Source organism: Oryzias latipes, chromosome 23, assembly GCF_002234675.1.
Source record: "Oryzias latipes chromosome 23, ASM223467v1".
NCBI classification, from domain to species: domain Eukaryota; kingdom Metazoa; phylum Chordata; class Actinopteri; order Beloniformes; family Adrianichthyidae; genus Oryzias; species Oryzias latipes.
Genome location: NC_019881.2, coordinates 24,342,904 through 24,364,434, shown reverse-complemented (window position 1 = coordinate 24,364,434; position 21,531 = coordinate 24,342,904). Strand labels below are relative to the sequence as shown.

Genomic DNA, 21,531 nt, shown 5'->3' with positions numbered 1-21,531 from the left:
TATATGTTTTATTTTTGTTAAATCCCATTTAGGGAAGGGAGTAGGGAAGGAGCCACCAGGATCCTGAGTTATACCACACTCCTACGAGCGTTTTTTTACTTACTGACTTCCGTGTCTGGAGCCACGCCTCCTTACATTAACTGTACTGGGTTAGGGTTAATAATTTCTCCATCATTTACCTTCTCCTGTCTTCCTAGCATCTGTGCATTGACTGTATGCCTCTGGCACCTGAAATCCTCCAAGTTTAAGAATAAATAAATCTGTTTTTTTGCACTGATGAATTAGTCTTACTTTGGGTCCCTGAAACAAAACGTGACAGATCTGCTTTGTAGGTTGTACTTCCACACAGGAACTATCAACAGAACAAGGATCATAGATGACCTCAGGTGACCTCAGCTCTTGGAATCAGTGTATGCTAATCCATTTTTGGGATTCATACATTTTCAGGTTGTGACTCTACAAGTGTTTTTAATGTCTAGGGGGGAAAGGGTTTTACTGCCTGTGAGAAAGAGGAATGCCTCACTGGATTTGCAAACGTGGGTAAAAGTTTTAGGCTGGATCAGTTCACCTTTGAAATTCTTTGCGAATATATTTGGAACCTGTACGACCAGTCGTCTGCAGAAACAGATGAGACAAAGCATTTTACCTGGCATCTTATGCTCTGCCAGAACTATCCATGCCTCTAACATGTGACTCTCTACACCCACACAGCGAAAGGACACATTATTAACAAGCAGCAATAATGAGAAATTGTCTGAAAGGTACCATGTGTACTCCCTCACCCATTGGTAGTGGATTGCACATTGAGGATGGAAAATTAAAAGTGACCTGGATGAATAACAGTCTTGCTACAGAGTGGGCTACAGTTGGTTCACTGCAAGTGCAGGCAAGGCAAATATGATGCAGACAAATATTCCTGTATGACAGCAACACTGTCCTAGAATAACTTGTAAATAAGTGCCAACACTGTGTGAAGGAAACAAAAGATCTGCTAGACTCTCGCTGAGGACAGACTGCTTTTCCTCTTGCTCCTCCTGTGTCAGCCCGTTCCCAAGGCTTTTTGTTCTGTCCGCCCCAGAGCCTGCATTTTTCTAAACCTTTTACAACTTCTGCTTTTTTGCACTCTGAAAATGGATCTGATCAGCTGGTCTCTGAATTCGATTAACAAAGGTTTCTCCACACTAAGGAATGGGAAAGCGGACCTGTAAGTGCCATATGTGAGGTCACAAGATTTATGTTAATTTCAATTGGTGGAGTTTAAACCTGAACTTAGTTTTAGTTATGAAAGTAGATAATGTTTGATCTCAGTTATATTTTTTGCTGCGTTTTATTTTCTCTATCAAGATTATTTGAATAATATATCGGTTGTGTATATATTAGAAGATTTTTGTTATGTGCAGAGAAATAGGATCCTGTACCTTTAAGAACGTAGCGCACCCGACATGAGAGAGGGGCGGGGGAGTTTGGTGTGTCGGTAGTTGCAGGAGACAGAGTGAGGAGCGCGACGGTCTTTTTTTGATCATGTACATGTTTATGTTCAAGTTCATATAAGAATAAGAAAGTAAGTGGATTTTATGTTTGTTGTTTTATTTTTATTTTTGTGGATGTTAATAAAGCAAGGAAACGACTGCAAGTGGATGACATCCTTTTTTTCCCCCATTTCTTTCGCACACTTCCACCATTTTGTTTGTTTTGCTTTTTTCTTGTGGAGAACATGCGTCAGCCACACGCTCCCGCCCTGATAGGTTTATTGGAAACCTACATTTAAGTCAAAAAAAGACCCTCCATGCTTTTTCTAGCGGAAAAGAACATTTGAAACTGTGAACTTTTTCTGAAGATTACTAGAGGCGAAAGACCTTTTCAAGAAAAGTCAGTGTAGACAAGTGGCTTCTGCGGATCATATAAAGGAGAAGCAAAAAGGTAAAACTTTGAGCTTATCGGAAATATGGAAAAAGATTTTAATGAGCCACCTTGTGGAAAGAGAGAACCGAAGATGACCGAAAAGGCTGTTGAATAAAAAATTTACCGGTTAACTCAATCTCGTAGAGCTAAATTGGGACATTTAACATGCCAAGCCAACGAGATTGAACAGTTAATGGAAGAAGATGCAAATATGAGCATAGTGAAGCAGAAGTTGCGTATAAACGTGCAGGACTCCCTAGGAGAATTTCGTAAGATGAATGATGCTTTAACATGTCTTCTGAGCAAAGAAGAGCTGGAAAAGGATCAAAGTTCATGGTTTGAGCCTAAACTACGGCATGTTCGTGAGTTTATGCAGCGAGTGGAGGAATGGGTGCAGACAGCAGAGGATCGTGCGGATCAAGCTAAAGAATGTGATGCAGACGTGCACCCAACAGACAGCATATCAATGGCATCAGTCGCTGAAAGCTATAGGAGCAGGCAACGTGCATCAACTTTTGGGAGCAAAGTTTCCACTGCGTCTTCTGCACGCCTCAAGGCTGAAGTGGAAAGAGCTGCATTACAAGCTAAAGCTGCGGCTCTTGGCTCTTAAGCAAAAGCAAGACATTGAACGTCAAGAAGCTGAATTGAAAGCAAAAAGAGAAGCTTTAGATATACAAACTGCCATCGCTGCCGCTGATGCTAAACTCAAGGTTTTGAAAAGTTATGAAAATGAACACTTGTCGCACGTCAGTGATCAAGGAGGAACTACTAACGAGTCTGAATTTTTGCCATTACATGAGAGGCAAAGCACAGTCAATGACATGAGAAAAAGACAATGTGAGATCAGACCACCACAACCAAGGTTTGTCCCTTTTTACCAGCCAAGTGAAGATCATGTCAATTCAATTCAATTCAATTCAATTTTATTTGTATAGCCCAAAATCACAACAACAGTTGTCTCGATGGGCTTCGAAGTAAAACATGAAATCAAAAGGATCACGAATACAAAGAGTTCAATAGAAAAATACTAAAATGAACTAACAAACTGACTAAGCTATACTGGCATCCCTGCCCTTAGACCCCCACTGACGTTCATGCAGTTGAAACGCTCTGCAGCATTATGGCGTGACAGAACAACATTACAGAGCTAATGGTCAAGCAGCAAAGAATGATTTCATTACCTCCATTAGATATCCCAACTTTCAGCGGTGATCCACTAGACCAGTGTTTTTCAACCAGTGTGCCGCGGCACACTAGTGTGCCGTGGGAGATGGTCAAGTGTGCCGTGGAAAATTGCCCTCATTAACTGATCTAAAAACATTAAGCATCTCCAGGAAATCAGCTCTTTGTTCATCCAAACAGGTCCTGATAAAACACTGAGTAGTTAGGACTATAAACGATCATAAAATACTTTTTTCGTTGTGTTTATTTGATTCTATTAAAGACATTTTGATAAGAATGACGGTAACGCGAAATAGCTGCAGCTATAACTGTGTAAGGAAAAGTCCCGCAGCTTTTACTGTCTCCACGACTCCACCAATCATTCTTGAAGGCTTAATCACACGTCATCAGTCTGACCAATCAGAAGTGGTTAAAGTCTCCACTTCCTTGTTCCAATTTAGCTCATAACTCAGTCAGTTCCGACAAAAATACCAGCTAAAGCTCGTCTTTAGCGGTGTAGCTTTCCACAGAATCCGGTATCAGACCGTGGAACAAGTGAACAAAACCATGAAGCTCAGAGACGCGAGTCTTTCTGCCGTTTTCTCGCAGTTTTCACACTACATCTCCCATGATGCATTGGCTTAAAGGGACAGCGTCTTGAAAACACAACGAACATACAGTTTGTATGTAACTTAACTTTTATTACATCTTTTAGAAAAACATCTGCAACTTCCTGCTTTTTCTGCCACAATTATCACAAAAATGCACGTCAGATTGCCGGGGGGGGGGGCTGTAGATCAAAACAGACTATGAGTTTCTGCTTTTTTTTTTTTTTTTTTGGGATGCTGGTGTGCCGCGGGATTTTTGTCAAGGTTAAAGTGTGCCGTGGCTCAAAAAAGGTTGAAAAACACTGCACTAGACTACAACTCATTTATAAGAGCATTTGAGCATGGTGTTGAATCCCGCGCAGAAAGCTTCAAGGATCGTCTCTACTACTTGGAACAGTTCACTGAAGGACGGCCCAAGGAGTTGATTAAAAGCTGCCTTCATATGAGACCAGAAGGAGGATACCAAAGGGCTAAACAGCTATTGAAGGAGCATTTTGGAAATGACTACAAAATTGCTTCAGCCTACATGAACAAAGTATTGGACTGGTCACCCATCAAGCCAGAGGATGCAGAGGCTTTAAATGCATTTTCACTCTTCCTGACAGCCTGCTGTAACACCATGACTGAAGTGAGCTACATGGAAGAGTTAGACAATGTTGCAAACTTAAAAGCCATTGTAGCAAAGCTTCCATTCAAGCTGCGGGAAAAATGGAGAAGTATTGTGTGGAGCATACAGGAAGAATGTGAAAGACGAGTAAAGTTTAAGGACTTGGCTGAGTACATCAGTAAGCAGGCCAAAGTTGCTCTTCATCCAGTCTTTGGTGAAATAAGGGACAGCATTGCAACTAAAACATCTTCATTTAAACAAAGTGATCAAAAAGGGCCAAGAAAAGGCATAGCTAAGAAGTCATTCATCACAAGTGCTGTTCAGTTGGATAAACAAAGAAAAGATGCAGAATCTATTAAACACTCAGCTACAACCACCTCAGCAACCTCGCCGTGTCTCTTTTGCAAAGGTGAGCATGAAGTAGCGACCTGTGACATGTTAAAAGGCAAATCCCACAAAGAAAAACTGGACTATTTGAAGAATGAAGGACTTTGTTTCAGCTGCCTCAAGCATGGTCACCTGAGTAAATTCTGCAAAAATAAAATGAGCTGTGAGGTATGTTCTTTTAAACACCCCACACTCCTGCACATTAAGAAAAAGGACTCAGTTTCTGGTGCAGAAAGGAGGACAGATAACAATGATGGTCAAACAGTATTGGGCGCATTTGTGCGTGCTCAGTCTGACGAGCCGGATCTCACTGGGGCCGGAGAGGATGATTGTACGCTTGCAATAATTCCAGTTCGAGTCAAATCAAAGACAGGAAACACAATGGTGCAAACCTATGCCTTTCTGGATCCAGGATGCTCGGCTACATTTTGCACGGAGTCGCTAATGAACGACTTAAAGGTTAACGGACGAAAGACAGATATGCTACTGAGAACCATGAGTGAAGAAAAACCTGTGGCTACTTACGTCGTGTCCGGTTTACAGGTCAGCAGTTTGTCAAGTGATGAGTTTATTGATCTCCCACATGCTTTCACTCATAAGACAATACCTGTGGGAAAGGAAAACATTCCACTACAGAAGGACCTTGAAAGGTGGCCCTACCTTAAAGACATAAAACTGCCTCATATTGAAGCTAACATTGGCTTGCTTATTGGAGCAAATGCACCAAAGGCCATGGAGCCATGGGAGGTTGTGAGCAGCGTTGGTAATGGACCATACGCAGTGAGAACCAAACTTGGTTGGACAATAAATGGGCCTTTGAGAGAAAGCTGCAGCTACTACGACAATAGAAACCAATGAAAGCTGTAGCAAACAGGATTTCAGCAGCAAATTTGGAACATTGGTGGCTGCAACAGTTTCAGATGGATTTCCCAGAAGGAGGAAAACACGAGGAAGTGGAATTGTCCAGAGAAGATCACCAGTTTATGGACCTAGTAACAGACTCTACTAAGCTGGTAGAGGGCCACTATGTTGTCTGTTTGCCAAAAAAGATCAAGATGCTCAGCATGCCAAACAATCGAACAATGGCTGAACAGCGAGCGCAGAGTCTTAAAAAGAGGTTCAAGAAGGATGACTGCTTTCATAAGGAATATACAGAGTTCATGAAGGATCTTCTCCAGAAGGGTTACGCGGTGCAGTTGCCTGATGAAGATTTACAGCACCGGGAAGACGGGAATTACAGTGAACCTCTGGCAGAGCACAAGATGACAGTGCACCTGTTTGGAGCAACATCATCACCGAGTTGCGTCAGCTTTGCTTTGAGGAAGTGTGCTGAAGACCAAAGTCAGCATTTCAGAACAGAGATTGTGCAGACAGTACTGGAGAACTTTTATGTGGATGATTGCCTCAAGTCTGTTCCCACAGAAGAGGAGGCTGTATCAATGTGCCAAGATCTTAGAAGAATCTGTGGCAACGGAGGCTTCCGTCTCAACAAGTGGGTGAGTAACTGCCGCAGAGTCCTGGACTCCATTCCAAAATCTGAGTTATCAAAGGAGATGAAAACCTTGGATCTCGATCGAGATGAGCTTCCAATGGAGAGAGCCCTTGGTCTCAATTGGAGTGTAAGGTCTGACACATTTAAATTTAAAATCACCATCAGAGACCGCCCATTCACAAGAAGGGGTCTGCTCTCAGTTATTGGCTCAGTATATGACCCATTAGGCATACTGGCACCAGTTGTGTTGCCAGCCAAGCTTATGTTGCAAGATTTGTGCAGATTGAAGATTGGGTGGGATGATAAATTACCGGATGACATCAAGGACAGATGGTTGGGCTGGTTAGCCAGTCTTCCTGCGTTAGAGCACTTCTACCTCCCTAGATGCATGAAGCCTAAAGATTTTGGAAAGTGTGCATTTGCGCAATTACACCACTTCGCAGATGCAAGTGAAGATGCGTACGGATCAGTCAGCTATCTCCTGATGCGGAGCATGACTAACAAGCCACACTGTGCGTTTATGCTGGGCAAGTCCCGAGTGGCACCTCTGAGGGCACCAACCATCCCAAGGATGGAGTTGACAGCGGCCACAGTGGCGGTAAAAATGGATGCCGTTCTGAGAAGAGAGCTGCAACTGGACCTCACACAATCAGTGTTCTGGACTTATAGTACAGTTGACCTAAAGTATCTACACAATGAGACAACACGTTACCGGACGTTCATGGCAAACAGAGTTTCAGCCATTCTGCAAGCATCGGATGTTAGACAATGGAGACACGTCGGCACTGACAAGAACCCAGCAGACACCGCCTCTAGAGGGCAAAGGGTGAGTGATTTCATGAAAAATCAAAATTGGGTGTCAGGGCCAGATTTCCTTTGCAAGCCTGTTGAGTGTTGGCCAAAGATGCCATCAAGTGATGCAGAAACAGCTGCAGATGATCCAGAGATCAAAAGAGTTGCAGTGAACATGATGAGTGCTGAAGAAAATGTAGTTCCGTTCAAAAAACTGATCGGCTACTTCTCATCATGGTATAAGTTGAAACGAACTGTAGCACGGTTCTTGAAGCTTAAAACTTTACTTCAAAGTCTCTGCCAAAAACGCAAAGACTTGCATGTGGCCTGTGAGGAAGCTGGGCATGACAGTGGTCACCAGTGGGTCCAAAGTCAATTGGAAAACTTTAAAAGAAAGTACAAAGGTGCACCAATTTCGGTGAAAGAACTTGACATGGCAGAGTTGTGTGACATCCAATTTTGTCAGAATGAGAAATTTTCTGAAGAAGTTAAAAGTCTGGGCAAAGGACAGAAATATGAAGCGAAGCAGTCCTTTGTACAGGTTGAATCCTGTTCTTCAGGATGGGGTGTTACGAGTTGGTGGACGTTTGAGTCGGGCTGCTATGCCAGAGAACAGCAAGCAACCTATCATCCTGTCCAAAGATTTCCACATTTCAGGCTTGGTTCTTTATCAGATTCACAAAGAGACTGGGCATGGAGGGCGCAACCACATGCTTTCAGAGTTACGTCAGAAGTTTTGGATCACAAGTGCCAATGCAGCCATCAGAACAATCTGCAGAAAGTGTGTCACCTGTCGCAGATTACATGGAAAAGTAGGAAAGCAACTAATGGCTGATTTACCACAAGACCACGTCTTACCAGACGATCCGCCTTTTACCAGAGTAGGTGTGGACTATTTCGGACCTTTTGATGTCCGACGTGGAAGATGCCTTGTAAAGAGGTACGGAGTTTTATTTTAGTGTCTGGCTGTGCGTGCAGTGCATATTGAACTTGCCTCAACTCTGGACACAGATTCCTGCATAAATGCCTTACGACACTTTTTAGCACGACGAGGACAGGTTAAAGAGATACGCTCAGATAATGGGACGAATTTCACTGGCGCCAACCGTGAGCTGAAGGCGGCCATTGCTGATTGGAATACTTCTGAGTTTCACCATCTGTTCCATCAACATGGCATTAAGTGGATTTTCAACCCTCCTGCTGCTTCACATCATAGTGGAATATGGGAGCGGCTTATCAGGTCAGTAAGGAAGGTGTTGAACTCCACTGTCAAGGAACAGATCATGGATGAAGAAGGCCTTCACACAGTCTTGTGTGAGGCGGAGTCTATTATAAACAGTAGACCTATAACAACAGCATCCAGCGACCCGAATGACTTGGAGGCACTTACTCCTAATCATTTGTTGCTGTTGAAAAAGAAACCAAACATGCCACCTGGACTTTTCAACAAAGATGATCTGTATGCACGGCGTAGATGGAGGCAGGTGCAGTATATCGCTGACCTATTTTGGAAGAGATGGATCAAGGAATATCTTCCTCAACTTCAGGAGCGTCAGCGGTGGGCCACAGCTTCCAGGAACTTTTCAGAAGGAGACGTGGTTCTTCTTGCAGATGACTCTGCACCAAGAAACTCTTGGATTATGGGAAAAATCATTGAAGTGATTCCTGACAACAAGGCTTTTGTTCGCAGAGTGAGGATAAAGACAAAGACTAGCATCCTGGACAGACCCATTACAAAGCTCTGTCTTCTTCTGGAGTCTGAATGAGCCAGTGATAAAGACTGAATGTTAGTTAAGACCCAAGTTCCAGATTTTTTCTCCTCACACTTGCCGAAGACGGGCTGGATGTAGATTGATTGTTAAAGTCTGGACAATTTATAAGATCAGTGATGATGATTTTTGTTTCGTGATTCAGTGAAGAAATATTGTAATTGTTTTAAAATCGTTTGCACTGTTAAAACAATTAGGGGCCGGAATGTAAGTGCCATATGTGAGGTCACAAGATTTATGTTAATTTCAATTGGTGGAGTTTAAACCTGAACTTAGTTTTAGTTATGAAAGTAGATAATGTTTGATCTCAGTTATATTTTTTGCTGCGTTTTATTTTCTCTATCAAGATTATTTGAATAATATATCGGTTGTGTATATATTAGAAGATTTTTGTTATGTGCAGAGAAATAGGATCCTGTACCTTTAAGAACGTAGCGCACCCGACATGAGAGAGGGGCGGGGGAGTTTGGTGTGTCGGTAGTTGCAGGAGACAGAGTGAGGAGCGCGACGGTCTTTTTTTGATCATGTACATGTTTATGTTCAAGTTCATATAAGAATAAGAAAGTAAGTGGATTTTATGTTTGTTGTTTTATTTTTATTTTTGTGGATGTTAATAAAGCAAGGAAACGACTGCAAGTGGATGACATCCTTTTTTTCCCCCATTTCTTTCGCACACTTCCACCATTTTGTTTGTTTTGCTTTTTTCTTGTGGAGAACATGCGTCAGCCACACGCTCCCGCCCTGATAGGTTTAATGGAAACCTACAGGACCCTTTCTGCCCAGACGGAACCCATGCGACTGGATACACCAACAATCTATGGGGCAAGTAGAGGCTGGTGTCCTTGGCTCAGCTGTCTCTGGAAGATATAAAAGATATGCATCTATTCGGATTTCTGATAATTGGATTTCTCCCAATTGGGATTGGAAGATTTCTGATTTATTGGGCAGTCTGGGAGCAAAAGACGGAGAGAGGCGATCAGTCCAAGCTCTGTGTGAAAATTCTTCGGGCAGTAGAGACTCACAACGAGAAACTTTCATGAATGGATCAAAAGCACTGTGCTTGTCTTGCCCACTTAAGCAGGGTCTTGCGACCCTTAAACTTGTGCGGAAGATGGATGTCAACTTGGACCGTGTTTCTGCTTGAATTGAGGGAGGACTGGTCTAAAATGCCCACTTTTGGATCAAAATCTCCCTCCAAATCTGCCAGACCAGTCAAGGACTCAACCAGCAGAACAAATAACTGCAAGCGCCCAAAAGAATTTAATCTAACCAGACTCCCCTCGTGAGCTGAGTGCTGCTACCCTTGGCTCTACCAAAACATATTTGCTTCTACAGAGTGTAAAAACAGCTGTGTGCAAAGGATGACACTCTCTGCCCATCCCTTCTTGACCTCTGCATTCTTACTACTCACCCCCCCTCCTGTGCATTGTCTGGAGATGTGCTTTACAGCTGCACTCTTGGATTGATCCACAGGTAACCCCCCACCCCCACCCACTAAGTCTCATGTACTGTGTTGGTGTCTGTGTTTCTGTGTTTAAATTGTGTATTTCTTTTCTTGAATCTACACATTGTAGTTAAGCAGTGTTGAGATACGACCTAACCCTAACCCTAACCCACTTTCTTAAAGTGCAAATTTTTTAATATCTATCTAAAATTCTTAGCATACATATTTAAATTTCAATCTGTGAAAGATATTTTGTTGCTGAAGGGAATTTTTATAAATAAAACAGACAAAACCAAAATCAATATATATATATATATATATATATATATATATATATATATATATATATATATCACATCTAGTCCATTTCTGTCTTGTTCCAGTAGCCCACTTTCCATCAGGGTGCTCTGGTCCCTCAGCACCTGACGCAGACCTTGTTTGGCCGGGCGACGTCTGAGCCGGCATGACATGTGGTTCATTGTCTCTCATGTTGTGAGGTAGGCGGTAGCGTTAAGGGTCTTGCCCAAGGACCCTCACTGGGTGATGTTAATTGCCCGTCATTGTTATGGTAATTGCCCCATTTCCATTGTCATGGTAATTGCCCCATTTTTCATTGCCATTTATTGTTCATTCCGCCCTGGGAATCGAACCCGGGTTTCCTGCATGACAGTCCTGCACCTCTCACCCGCGGAGGGTGAGAGGGGCGTTTTTTTTTTTTTATATATATATATATATATATATATACATATATATATATATATATATGTATATATATATACATACATACATACATACATACATACATACATACATACATACTTTTCTTGGTTCACCTTATGGCCTTTTATTAACAGGAAGGGATACTTTTTTAATGTTGTAAATATTGAAATCTTGTGATGATAAAGTTTGCATTCTGTGACGTGTGCATTTCTCCCTCAAGAACACCATGCAGCAGAGCTAAGAAATTATATTCTCAGCTATGAGCCCATTGAACCAAAAGCTACAAACAAGACCGCAGTTTTTATAAATCCATCCATTTTCTTAAGCCATCAGGATGATGGGGATGCTGGGGCCTATCATACTGTTTGGAAAATGCCAGGTTAACCTTGGATGGTTTTCCAGTCCATTGTAGGGCTATTTATTACAAATATAAACCCATTTTAGATCAAAGGAAATCTTCACAAAAAATACATAAACTAATTTTGGCTGGGAAAGAAGCTCTTTGAAACATGGTTCGCATTTAGCCTATAGATGCTTTTATTGTGATTTGTTACTATGGGTTAGTAGTTAGAAATTCATTGGAATCAAGCTCAAAGATGGGAAGTCTGAACAAGGAGAACAGAAACGTCAGAACTTCCTAATTGGACTAGGACAGAGCTCCATGCTGGAAAGTGGAAGAAGTATTTAAGTGAAATTAAACTGATAGTCAGTGTTGAGGTCTATACCTCTGTTGGATAATAACTGAATATACCAGTTGATGGTAAAGTAGTGCTGTATGAACAGAGTTGGCAGAGGCCAACAATGAAGTGGTCGGGATAAAGAGACTTAGGACTGTTGAGTAATGAGTGTGAGCGTGGGGATTTCTGACAGGTGTAGAAGTACTCAGATACCTCATTATAGCAGTTGATGTCTTAGTAGTTATTTATTTTGACAGCAGAGGGCGCTCTGCCGCAGTGCTACCTAAAACGTTTTTAATTATTTTTCTTTAATTTGTAGATTTAAATATTTGTATTTTCTACATTTTATATCACACCTATGAAGCTTTAGGAGCAGTAAGATTGAATTTTGAAGAGTTTTTAATGTTTAGTTTACCTGAGTTCAGCTACAGGTTGTAATAGGCACTTCCTGTTTCCTATAAGAGCAGCACATGCGAAGTCAGCACGACAGACAGCAGTAAGAGAACAATTAAGAAGATTTTTTGTGTTTTAGTTCACCGGTTGGTTCATTAGCAGGCCAAAGTGGTATGTATGTGTATTATTTTTTGCATTATTGGTATGAAGATGTGCAATTCATATGTTATAGTTAATTATTACTTTTGTTTGCTAGTTCTACGGATGTTGATGCGGTGTAAAGTTTAAAGAAAGGAACACCACATTAAACAGCAGTACAAGGAACTCGAACGCCTCTCGTCTGTGTGAAAAAATGACCAAGCCGGCACACTCATTGTACCTGTGATCTGTCCTTTCTGCACTGTGAAGGGAATGACCAGACTGAAGGGGCGCAGTGTGGGCTCTATACCTTCAGCGGGGCCCACCGAATCATCTGTGGCCTAAACCAGAGCCAGGAAACTTCACGATTAAGTACAAGAGGAGCACAGAGCTTCATGAAAAAAATCAAATTTGATGAATAAGTCTAAAGCAAATGTTTTTTTTGTCTAATTTAAAACTGAAGTTAAGTAGTCCATCAGATTGACAGTAGAATGACAGTAGAGTGACGTTTCTGAGGCTGCTAAGTTTCTACCATAAAAACATTCACACATTGTAGCAGAGGTCAAACACATGACCAGCCAGAAGATGAGGACGAGGTCTTACTTTGAAAAGTCACTGTCAGGAAATTGCAGCAGGCTTCTCTAAACATACAGAACTAAAGAACTAAAACGCTACTTTCATTAGAAGAACAAAAACTAATCCTGAAATGACCTCAGGTGAGGCAGAGTCTGCACGGCAGAAACTTACCACCACGTGGAAGGGGCTGTTGGGAATTTGTTCACCCCCAAATCTGATAGTGATGACGTACTTCCCAGGCTCCGGAGCAGTGTAATAAATGTCAAATGTACCGTCTGCATTTTCAACTACGTCCACATCAAGTTCCCCCCCATCCGGTGTTGACACCTTACAGGTGACCTTTCCTTTTCCTGCAGCCTTTGCATCCACAGTGATTACTGTCTCCTCTCCAATCTGGATGCTAGGGCCAAGACCTGAACCTAAACAGACAGACAACATACAGAAAGAACATGTTCTCAGCTGTTTCAAGCTGGCATAAAATAAGCATAAATCCTGAAGATTTTACATTTAAAAATTAAACTGTAGTGATTTCAAGTGACCTGGAAAAGCAGCACTGCCGACCGTGTTAAAGGTTTTGTAAATGTTACAAACACACCTTAATGATGAAGCAAAGCTCAAAAGAATGGAAAATCTTAGCCCAAATATTTGAGGGCAAACCATCAACACTTGTGTTTACCGCTGAGATCAAGTCAGTAATTAAAAGAGTGGCAACTGACACTCACCAAGCCCGTGACCCCCAATGGACACTGCATGAAAACAACAGCAGTCAGGGATGCTGACAAACCACTATGATGAAAATACAGGAGGAGTTGGAGGACTCTAACCTGTGACCAGACACTTGCTGGCATCTCCAGTGGGTGCAGCATGGATACGGTATGGTGAGTGTGGAATCTCATCCCCTCCATACTTGATGGTGATAGTGTAGCGGCCAGTCATATCGGGGATATAGGACACTGTGTAAGTCCCATCTCTGTTATCTCTGACGATTGCCCTCTTGGGTTTTCCCTTGGGATCCTTGGAACATATTCCAGATCAAATAAGACAAGGATGAATAATTCAGTTCTTGGTAGGAGGAGAACCAATACAGGGTGTCAAAGATGGAAAAAAATATTAATTATTATTTCATTTAATTAACAAGGAAAGGCTGTCATAGTCGTAAGCAATGCACTGTTGAAGTTTTTCTAATGTCCATCTTAAACAGCACAAATCCAGTATTCTGAAGTCTGCTTAGCCTCATGAGCAACAGGTCAGACATTCGGACATGACAACAGTCTTTTTAGTGCCGGTTTTTTTCCAATAGAAACTCAGTGACAGCTCATCAAACCTGTAATTTGTTTGGACAAAGTATCAACAGACAGACCAGTTTATGAAGCCCTGGAGTTAGTGCGGAACTTAAAACATATTGTTCTGTTCGATTTAACTGGACATAAACCAGGGGTGTCAGAATCCAGGCCTCAAGGGCTGGCGTCCAGCATGTTTTCCAACTAACCTGTCACTGAAGCTCCTTATTGGCTAACCACGCCTGATCCAGGTAATCACCAACAGATAAGGCAGGATTTCTGAAAAACCAGCGAGAAGCCGAAGCCCGGAGTCTGACACCCCTGCTATAGACACGCCACAGAAGAGGAGGCAGGACAGGTTTTCTCTAAAGGAGTTTAAAAAATTATTATGGGGGCAGGATTTTTCTTTGCTGAAATATGTAATAGTGTTTTAAGGATTTCGTTACTGGATCTCTCCAGAGCCTCTTTACCACTGTGGTGGCTCAGATCCAGAGTTTGACTGAACTATACTTCTTGGACAGGCACAACCTTTCTGGTGGAGAAAATAGAACTGCTTTGTGCTGGTTGTGCTGGTTATTGGGGCGTGGGGGTCTCTAGCTAAAGAAAGAGTGTTGAAACATTAAGATTCAATCTTCAAAAAAGCAAAATGAACAAAGTTAGTGTGAAAGAAAAATTCAGTTTCTGTTGGGGTTATCCTGCAGAAGTAAATAAGTAGGAGAAAGACCCTTAATCTGAATCAGAGTGACTGATTAAAAATCTCATATTTTTACCAAAACTGTTTTTGGAATTTGTATGTAGAAATACCAACTCAAAAGATTCAAAATCCTTCAGGACTGTATAAGTTCCATTACAGGAACAGAATTATAATAAAAGCATTTGAAAGTCTAATCTATATAGTTCAGAGATGAACAGGTTAAAGACCCACTCCCATGAAAACGGTGTTTTTAACATTCTTGTAGCAATTTTCTCATGTTGGAGGACATATATATGAATAATTTAAGATTAAAACTGCATTTCTGACATTTTCATTATTCCCATTGTTGTGAATCAGGAGCAGAGGAAAAAAGGCTGTTTGGAAAAGCTCTTTTGTGATGCAGCAAGTGAAACAGGCGGAGTCACAAGTTCCCTGCCCCGTCACTTTCTGATGCATCCACTCGCAGACCAATAGATCATTGAAGGTCTTTGTTTTCCTCGGCTGAGCTGGAATCTGGATCTAAACTGTACGGATGGATAGATCTGATGTTGCTCACCGCTAGCCTTGGGGTATGAGGGCTGTAGGCTAACGGGACAGACTGTAAACAAATGGATAATGGGTTTTCAGTGGAGGCTTACTCCATGAAAACAGTCCCGTCCACAACTCAGAGGTGAATTTCTAATAAACTTGTGCGTCTCTGCAGAAACTATGTCTGAGAAAATTACACAGGTTTTTAGATTTTTGCTCAAAACAGGCTATTCATAAATAAAAGACCTCTGGAAAAGCTTTGAAAATAAACCAGAAGATGATCAGAGTGGGGCTTTAAACTGTGTCTTTGGAGTTTTATATCAGTCTGGCATTTAGGAGGTTTTAGTTGTCCAACAACGGCTTTTCTAAAGTACATTAGAAAATCAAATAGAAAACATTTTCAAAAGAGTGTTTAGAGTTGAATCTATAGAAAAGCAGTGATGCCATGAAAAAAAAACTTTTTTAACCCTTAAACACCAAAGCTCTCTCCAGGGACACCTAAAAAAACACAGTCTTTAACTTACCGTATCTCTTTGACCGTTCAAGCGATCACCGTAAATCAGCTGATTCTGACAAGAAGAAAGTGGCTTTTCATAATGGCCTAAAGGCGCTTTTCTCCGCAACAGAATCAACTGGACTTACCGCAACTGTGTCAATGTTTAAAAAGTTGCGGTAGTCAAAAGTACATCAACACTGAAGCCAAAGCTTTGGTATAAAAGGGTTAAAACAAAAGTCCTGTTGAAACATGTTGAATCTGTTCTGAGATGGCATAGACATTAGGGGAGGGGGGAGATGAAATGCAAATGTAAGTTAAAATGGGGAATGAAAGGGGGTGCCGGCCTTACACAGCCTCTCTTTAGAATACTGAAGGGGATGGTTTTCTTTACTATGTGAGTCTCCCAAACCCTCCTGCCCCAGTCTTCCACAAACACCGAGGCCTGGCGCCTGCACTCGTCCGGATCCTGCAGTAAGAGCAACAAGCGCCCCCAGTTTGGGTTGAAATTGGGTTGGTAGATCCACAGACAGATCACACCAAATCGAACACCTACCATTACCAAATACTCTGGTTTAAACTTCATGAAGTCAGACTTCATTATTGTACTCTGGTTTGTGAAGCCATAGACCCTTCTGGCTCCTCTAAAGGAGGTGGACTCACCGATATCTGCACCGTCAGAAGTCCCTCTCCAGCATCTCTAGCATCAATAGTGAACTCAACGGGAAAACTAGCCAATACCCCCGATGCATTTAGGCCTGGTCCACTGGCTCGAACCTTACTGGCGTCATGAGCTGGTAATGGCTTGATTTTGAAAGGACTGAGAGAAGAAACCAAAGACGTCACACTTTAGAGAGAAGCATCGAGGCTTTCAATACTTCTTTACACAAACCTGCGCGGCACTTGCTGGTCAGCGTACTTCACATTAATGGTGTACAAGACATCGTTAGCAGGAGTGTAGGTGACAGTGTGAGTACCATCCCCATTGTCTGTGACGCTGACCGGCTCTGCCACACCTAAGGATATGCAGAAGCTGTTCAAGCCGTGACATGAAGCCAACAAGAACAAATGCAGTCAGACAACGCACACAAAATCAGCAAAGTAAGGACTAGAACAGAGTTCTTACAGCAGATTATCAACTTTCTACAGATAGAGGAGAGCAACTTTTCCCTCAAAAAAAACAAGTAGGTGACAAAAAAAAGAGCCTTTCTTTTTTTTCTTTATACAAATGATCATTATCCATTTCTTAACTTCTAATCAGATATTTATACTTTACCAACACTGATTTCAGGTCATTAAAAATCCATAAAAATCAATAAATCATATGACAAAGATGAAGTACATATTAATTATGAAAACAGACATAACATTACTTCAGAAATCACTACAATTACGGTTCATTTTGACAAGTCGATTCATATAATTTGTGCTTGCTGATCCAATTCTTAGTCAAAATTCGTTAATTTTGAACGAGCTAATTCACTGACCTAAACTGGATCCAGGACATCTTTAACCAAAACTTTAACCGGTGTTACTCAGAGAGAAATTCCTGGTACTGAACAGTGAATTTTTTCAGATTCTTGGATTTCTTCCAGATCATCACGTGGAAATGAAATCTGTGTCCAAACCAACAAGTAAACTAGAATGAATGTCAAATACATTCACATGTTAGTTTCCTAAAGTTCACCACTGTTGTTTTTCCACATCCAAAGAATCCAAAGGGAACATTCTTAGAACATTCTAGACACTGGATGGTCACATGAATTTATTCAAAGTCTGTCCACACATTGGACTGGAATGATGGACTGATCCGAGTTGATGACATCACATGTGTGTTGTCCGCTTTTATGCACTAAGTCGTTGTTACCTTATAGTAACATAAACCTATTGTACCTCAATCCAAATGGTATTTTCCAGTATCTATTATCGATTCATCTAATTTTGAAATGATTTTATAATGGTATTGGTCGATTCGATAAACAACTTGCTTCAGACAGATTGATTGGATTGAAGAAATATAAATTGATTCAGTGATTAATCATTAAATCCCTAATTATAATCTTTCCATATCAAGTATTAGAAATGGGTGCATATTGTTTGTCATTGGAAAAAACAATACAATATTAAGAAGTTGTATTTAAAAATTACATAATTAATAATCATCAGGAATCCTTGATATAAACTAAATATCGGGAAACAATGTGAAGTGCTTATTGATATGGCTAGAAAAGACTGTCACTTCAATTGTCTTTAATAATTGATTCATCCTAATTTATTTTTTTTTTTTTTATTCAAAGCCAGTGTCCTTGTTTCAGCTGAACCAGGATACAGATATAGATCTGATGTTAAATGACAAGGTCAGTATTCTTTAAATTGCTGTATTGTCTGTAGACAGGTTTGTCAGGGCACTTGTCCTTGAGTGGCAGTCCCTCAGGCGTTAAGCAGGTCGCCAATGATCAAAGGGTCAGTGGTTCGATCCCCACTCCACCCAGCCAACTGTTGTGTCTTTGGGCAAGACACTTCACCCTCCTTGCCTCTGGTGCGCCTCCACTGGTGTGTGAATGTGCACGAATGATCCCGGTGATGGTCAGATGGGCCGTAGGCGCGAACTAGCAGCCACGCCACTGTCAATCTGCCCCAGGGCAGCTGTGGCTACAAAAATAGCTTACCATCACCATGCATGAATGAGAAGTGACTGAATAATGGACAAATTATAAGCACTTTGAGCATCTGGAAAAGCGCAGATAAATCTAATCTATTATTATTATTGTCCTTCTTTAGCTCTTATCGTTGTAGCTGAATACGTTGTGATCAAGTTGCCCGGCAGGTCAATCAGGGTCACAGTCAACTTTTAAAGATACTGCAGAATTCTACGTGCCATGATTTTCTTGAAATTTTATTTCACTTTTCTATTTATCATTATATGTTTTTGCTCAGACAGCTGTGATCAAACACTTCTCAAAGTCTTCCATTTTGTTAACATCAAGTTTGTGTGGTTTCACAAATATTTTACTCTTTCTCCCCCAGCTGTTTTGAACTTTTTGATTTTTTCTTCAAAATCTAGCTTTCTTTTCAATTTCGGCAATCCTATTGATGAGATGGTCACACAGATAAATAGCAGATCCTTTGAGATTTCTTTCTTTGCTATGCTAGAACTAGCCTGTGAAATGAAAAGTGTGATGTATTGAAAAAAATGACATGCAAAAGACAAAAAACTTAGGTCAAAAAAGGACATTGGGAGGTCAGAGGGAGGGGAAAGACCCCTGCTTTCCAATAGTCTGGTGGATTAAACTGTCCTTTAGCCAGTCTGGTCTTGCAAATTTACTATTTTCTTCCCAGCAGATACAAAAAGGCTACATGAAGGATGTGTGGGATCACCTACGACACCAAGGGTTCTATGGGTGAGACTATAAGAGTATAGGACAGGGGTCGGTAACCTTTTTTACTCAAAGAGCCATTTGGGACCGCCCCTAATAAAAAAAAAAGCACCCGGAGCCACAACCCGTTTTGACATCATTATATACATTATGCATGTATATATTATTCAAAGGTGCTCATTACGTCGATTGCTATCGACCGGCCGATCTTCAATGACATGAGTGTAGATCGCGGGCCAGAAAAGATTTTTAAAAAAAGTACTTCTTTAAAATCCACCAGCCAATCAAAATCCTCACTGAGAAGTACGGGACTTGATTGACATGTAGATTGGCCAATCGGACATCGCCTGAAGCATACGTCGCTGCAAATGCACATTATGTTCTTTAAAGGATGATACAGCGGCCGCGTTGGGAGGAGCTACTGGTTCTGGTCTGATCGCTGCATGGAGCGATGTGTTTATCAATGAATGGTAGACACTGAGAATGTGGAGAGATCAGGTTTATCATTTTGAAGAGTTCTACTTGGTAATCATGTTTCCATTTTTGAGTTCATAAAAATCATCCCAGGGAAAGTCTCTGCTTCAACTCCTGTCTCAATCTGACGCCCGTGTTTCCATTCTCTCTGACAGAGTTTGAAGCTAAAACCCCTCCGCCTCTCCACCTGCTTTTCCTCTCTTCCTGTTCACATCCTCTGCAGCTGAAATTTGTTTCCCCCGCACTCCTCAGTGTGTCCTACACAGAGAGCGCAAAATACGGTCATAGCCGGATGACACGACAGTCGGGGCGCTCTAGCGCAGCACACGGATGAAAGAGCCAGACGCAGGTTATAGCGGGGATAGAGCGGGTTAAGCAAATGAATGGAAGAAGGCAGCCCGCTGAACAAATATTCAATATTGTACACATTTTATTATTAGTCTGAACTATCTTTTATTTAGAAAAATCTTTTATTTTATCAGTCCAGTATGGGAAAAAAAACATCAACAAAAGCTGTGTTGGGCGGCTTTTGGCTGGGTCTGGCGGTTTTCAGATGACTTTTGGGCGCAAACTCTCTGTCATCAGCGAGTTGGTCTCTGCCCCGCGGCACGTCAAGTTCCCGGCAGAAGATCGGAATGTTTATTGAAGCCGCCCCGCGTGCCTCTCCCTGCTATCAGCTCTGCAGGTCTCGCCCGATAAATACAAGGTCATTACGAAGCTGTTTTTTACGTGGCTCGCGCTTCGTGCGGAGCCAGCAGCGCCTTTGAAATGCCATGAAAAATGAACAAACTAAAATAAAATTTAATTATTATAAAATACTCATTATTTTCCAAAGTCACAGGGAGCCACAACAGAAGGATGAAAGAGCCACATGTGGCTCCGGAGCCATGGGTTGCCGGCCCCTGGTATAGGAACACATTGTTCTGCTGCACCCAGTGTGGTACAACACTTGACACAGAAATGGCTAGCGAGATGGCAGTGAAGTTTCTGACTGGGTTGTTCTGCAGGATCTTCTGCAGGATCTTAGATGGTGAGAAGATTAAGCGGCTGGGTAGCTCGGTTGGTAAGGTGGGAAGCTACCATGCAGGAAACCAGGGTTCGATTCCCGGAGGGGAATGAGCAATGGTACTGGGGGCAATTACCATATCAATGGCGAGCAGTTAACATCACCCAGTGAGGGTCCTTAGGCAAGACCCTTAACGCTACTGCCTCCCGAGCGCGGTTTCGGCTGCAGCTCACCGCTCCCCAAGGGGATGGGTCAAATGCGGAGAAAGAATTTCCCTTCGTGGGATAAAATACAGTGTATAAAAAAAAAAAAAAAAAAAAGATGAAGGAGAACTGTGATGTGTCCATTTTTAAGAATAAGAGAGATGTGCACAGTTGTGGCAACTACAGAGGAAAAAAGCTGATGAGCCATACAATTAAATAATGGGAAAGAGTTGAAGCTAGACTAAAAGCACAAGTGAACATTTGTGAGCAGCAGAGCTACACTGTCTTTGTAGATGTAGAGAAAGTTTATGACAGGGTGTCCAGACAGGAAGTGTGGTAATGTATAAGGAAGTCTAGAGTGACAGAGTAGGACGTTTGAGCAGTGCAGGACATGTGTGAGGGCTGTAAGACAGTGGTGAGGTGTGCTGTAGGGGGGACAGAGGAGTTCTAGGTGGAGGTGGGGTTATATCAGGGATCAAGTCTGAGCCACTTCCTGTTTGCAACGATGATGGAAAGACTGATAGATCAGCTTTGACAGGAACCACCATGGACTATGATGGGCAGAGCAGAGAACAGGTGGATGAGAAGCTAGAGAGGTGGAGGTTTGCCCTGGAAAGGAGAGGAATGAAGGTTAGCGGCAGTGAGACAGAGAACATGTGTGTGAATCAGAGGAACCCAAGAGGAAGAGTGAGTTTACAGGGAGAAGAGATGAGGAAGGAGGATCTGAAGGGTCTAGGGTCAGCAGTCCAGAGGAACGGAGAGAGTGGAAAAGAAGTTAAGAAGAGTGCAGGCAGGTTGGAATGGGTGGAG

The 21,531-nt window shown here is 41.9% G+C and overlaps 1 protein-coding gene and 1 long non-coding RNA gene across 6 annotated transcripts in view; both read right to left on the bottom strand.

The window, feature by feature from the left end:
• LOC101166705 (filamin-C) overlaps nucleotides 1-21,531 on the bottom strand; it is a 152,812-nt gene that overhangs the window by 24,674 nt on the left and 106,607 nt on the right. For 3 of the 5 annotated variants that reach the window (XM_023952378.1, XM_023952375.1, XM_023952377.1), the window contains 7 exons: nucleotides 16,554-16,677; nucleotides 16,325-16,481; nucleotides 16,014-16,130; nucleotides 13,491-13,680; nucleotides 13,389-13,412; nucleotides 12,838-13,085; nucleotides 12,332-12,431 (listed from right to left, as the gene is read on the bottom strand). In XM_023952378.1, the coding sequence (XP_023808146.1) occupies nucleotides 12,332-12,431; nucleotides 12,838-13,085; nucleotides 13,389-13,412; nucleotides 13,491-13,680; nucleotides 16,014-16,130; nucleotides 16,325-16,481; nucleotides 16,554-16,677 (960 nt within the window). The remainder of the gene's footprint in view (nucleotides 1-12,331; nucleotides 12,432-12,837; nucleotides 13,086-13,388; nucleotides 13,413-13,490; nucleotides 13,681-16,013; nucleotides 16,131-16,324; nucleotides 16,482-16,553; nucleotides 16,678-21,531) is intronic. The other 2 variants (XM_023952374.1, XM_023952376.1) reach the window with 1 other exon arrangement.
• LOC111946932 lies at nucleotides 424-10,412 on the bottom strand. Its single transcript, XR_002872749.1, has 2 exons — nucleotides 9,480-10,412; nucleotides 424-1,758 (listed from the first exon to the last, which is right to left on the bottom strand). It is a non-coding gene; the product is annotated as an uncharacterized LOC111946932 (long non-coding RNA).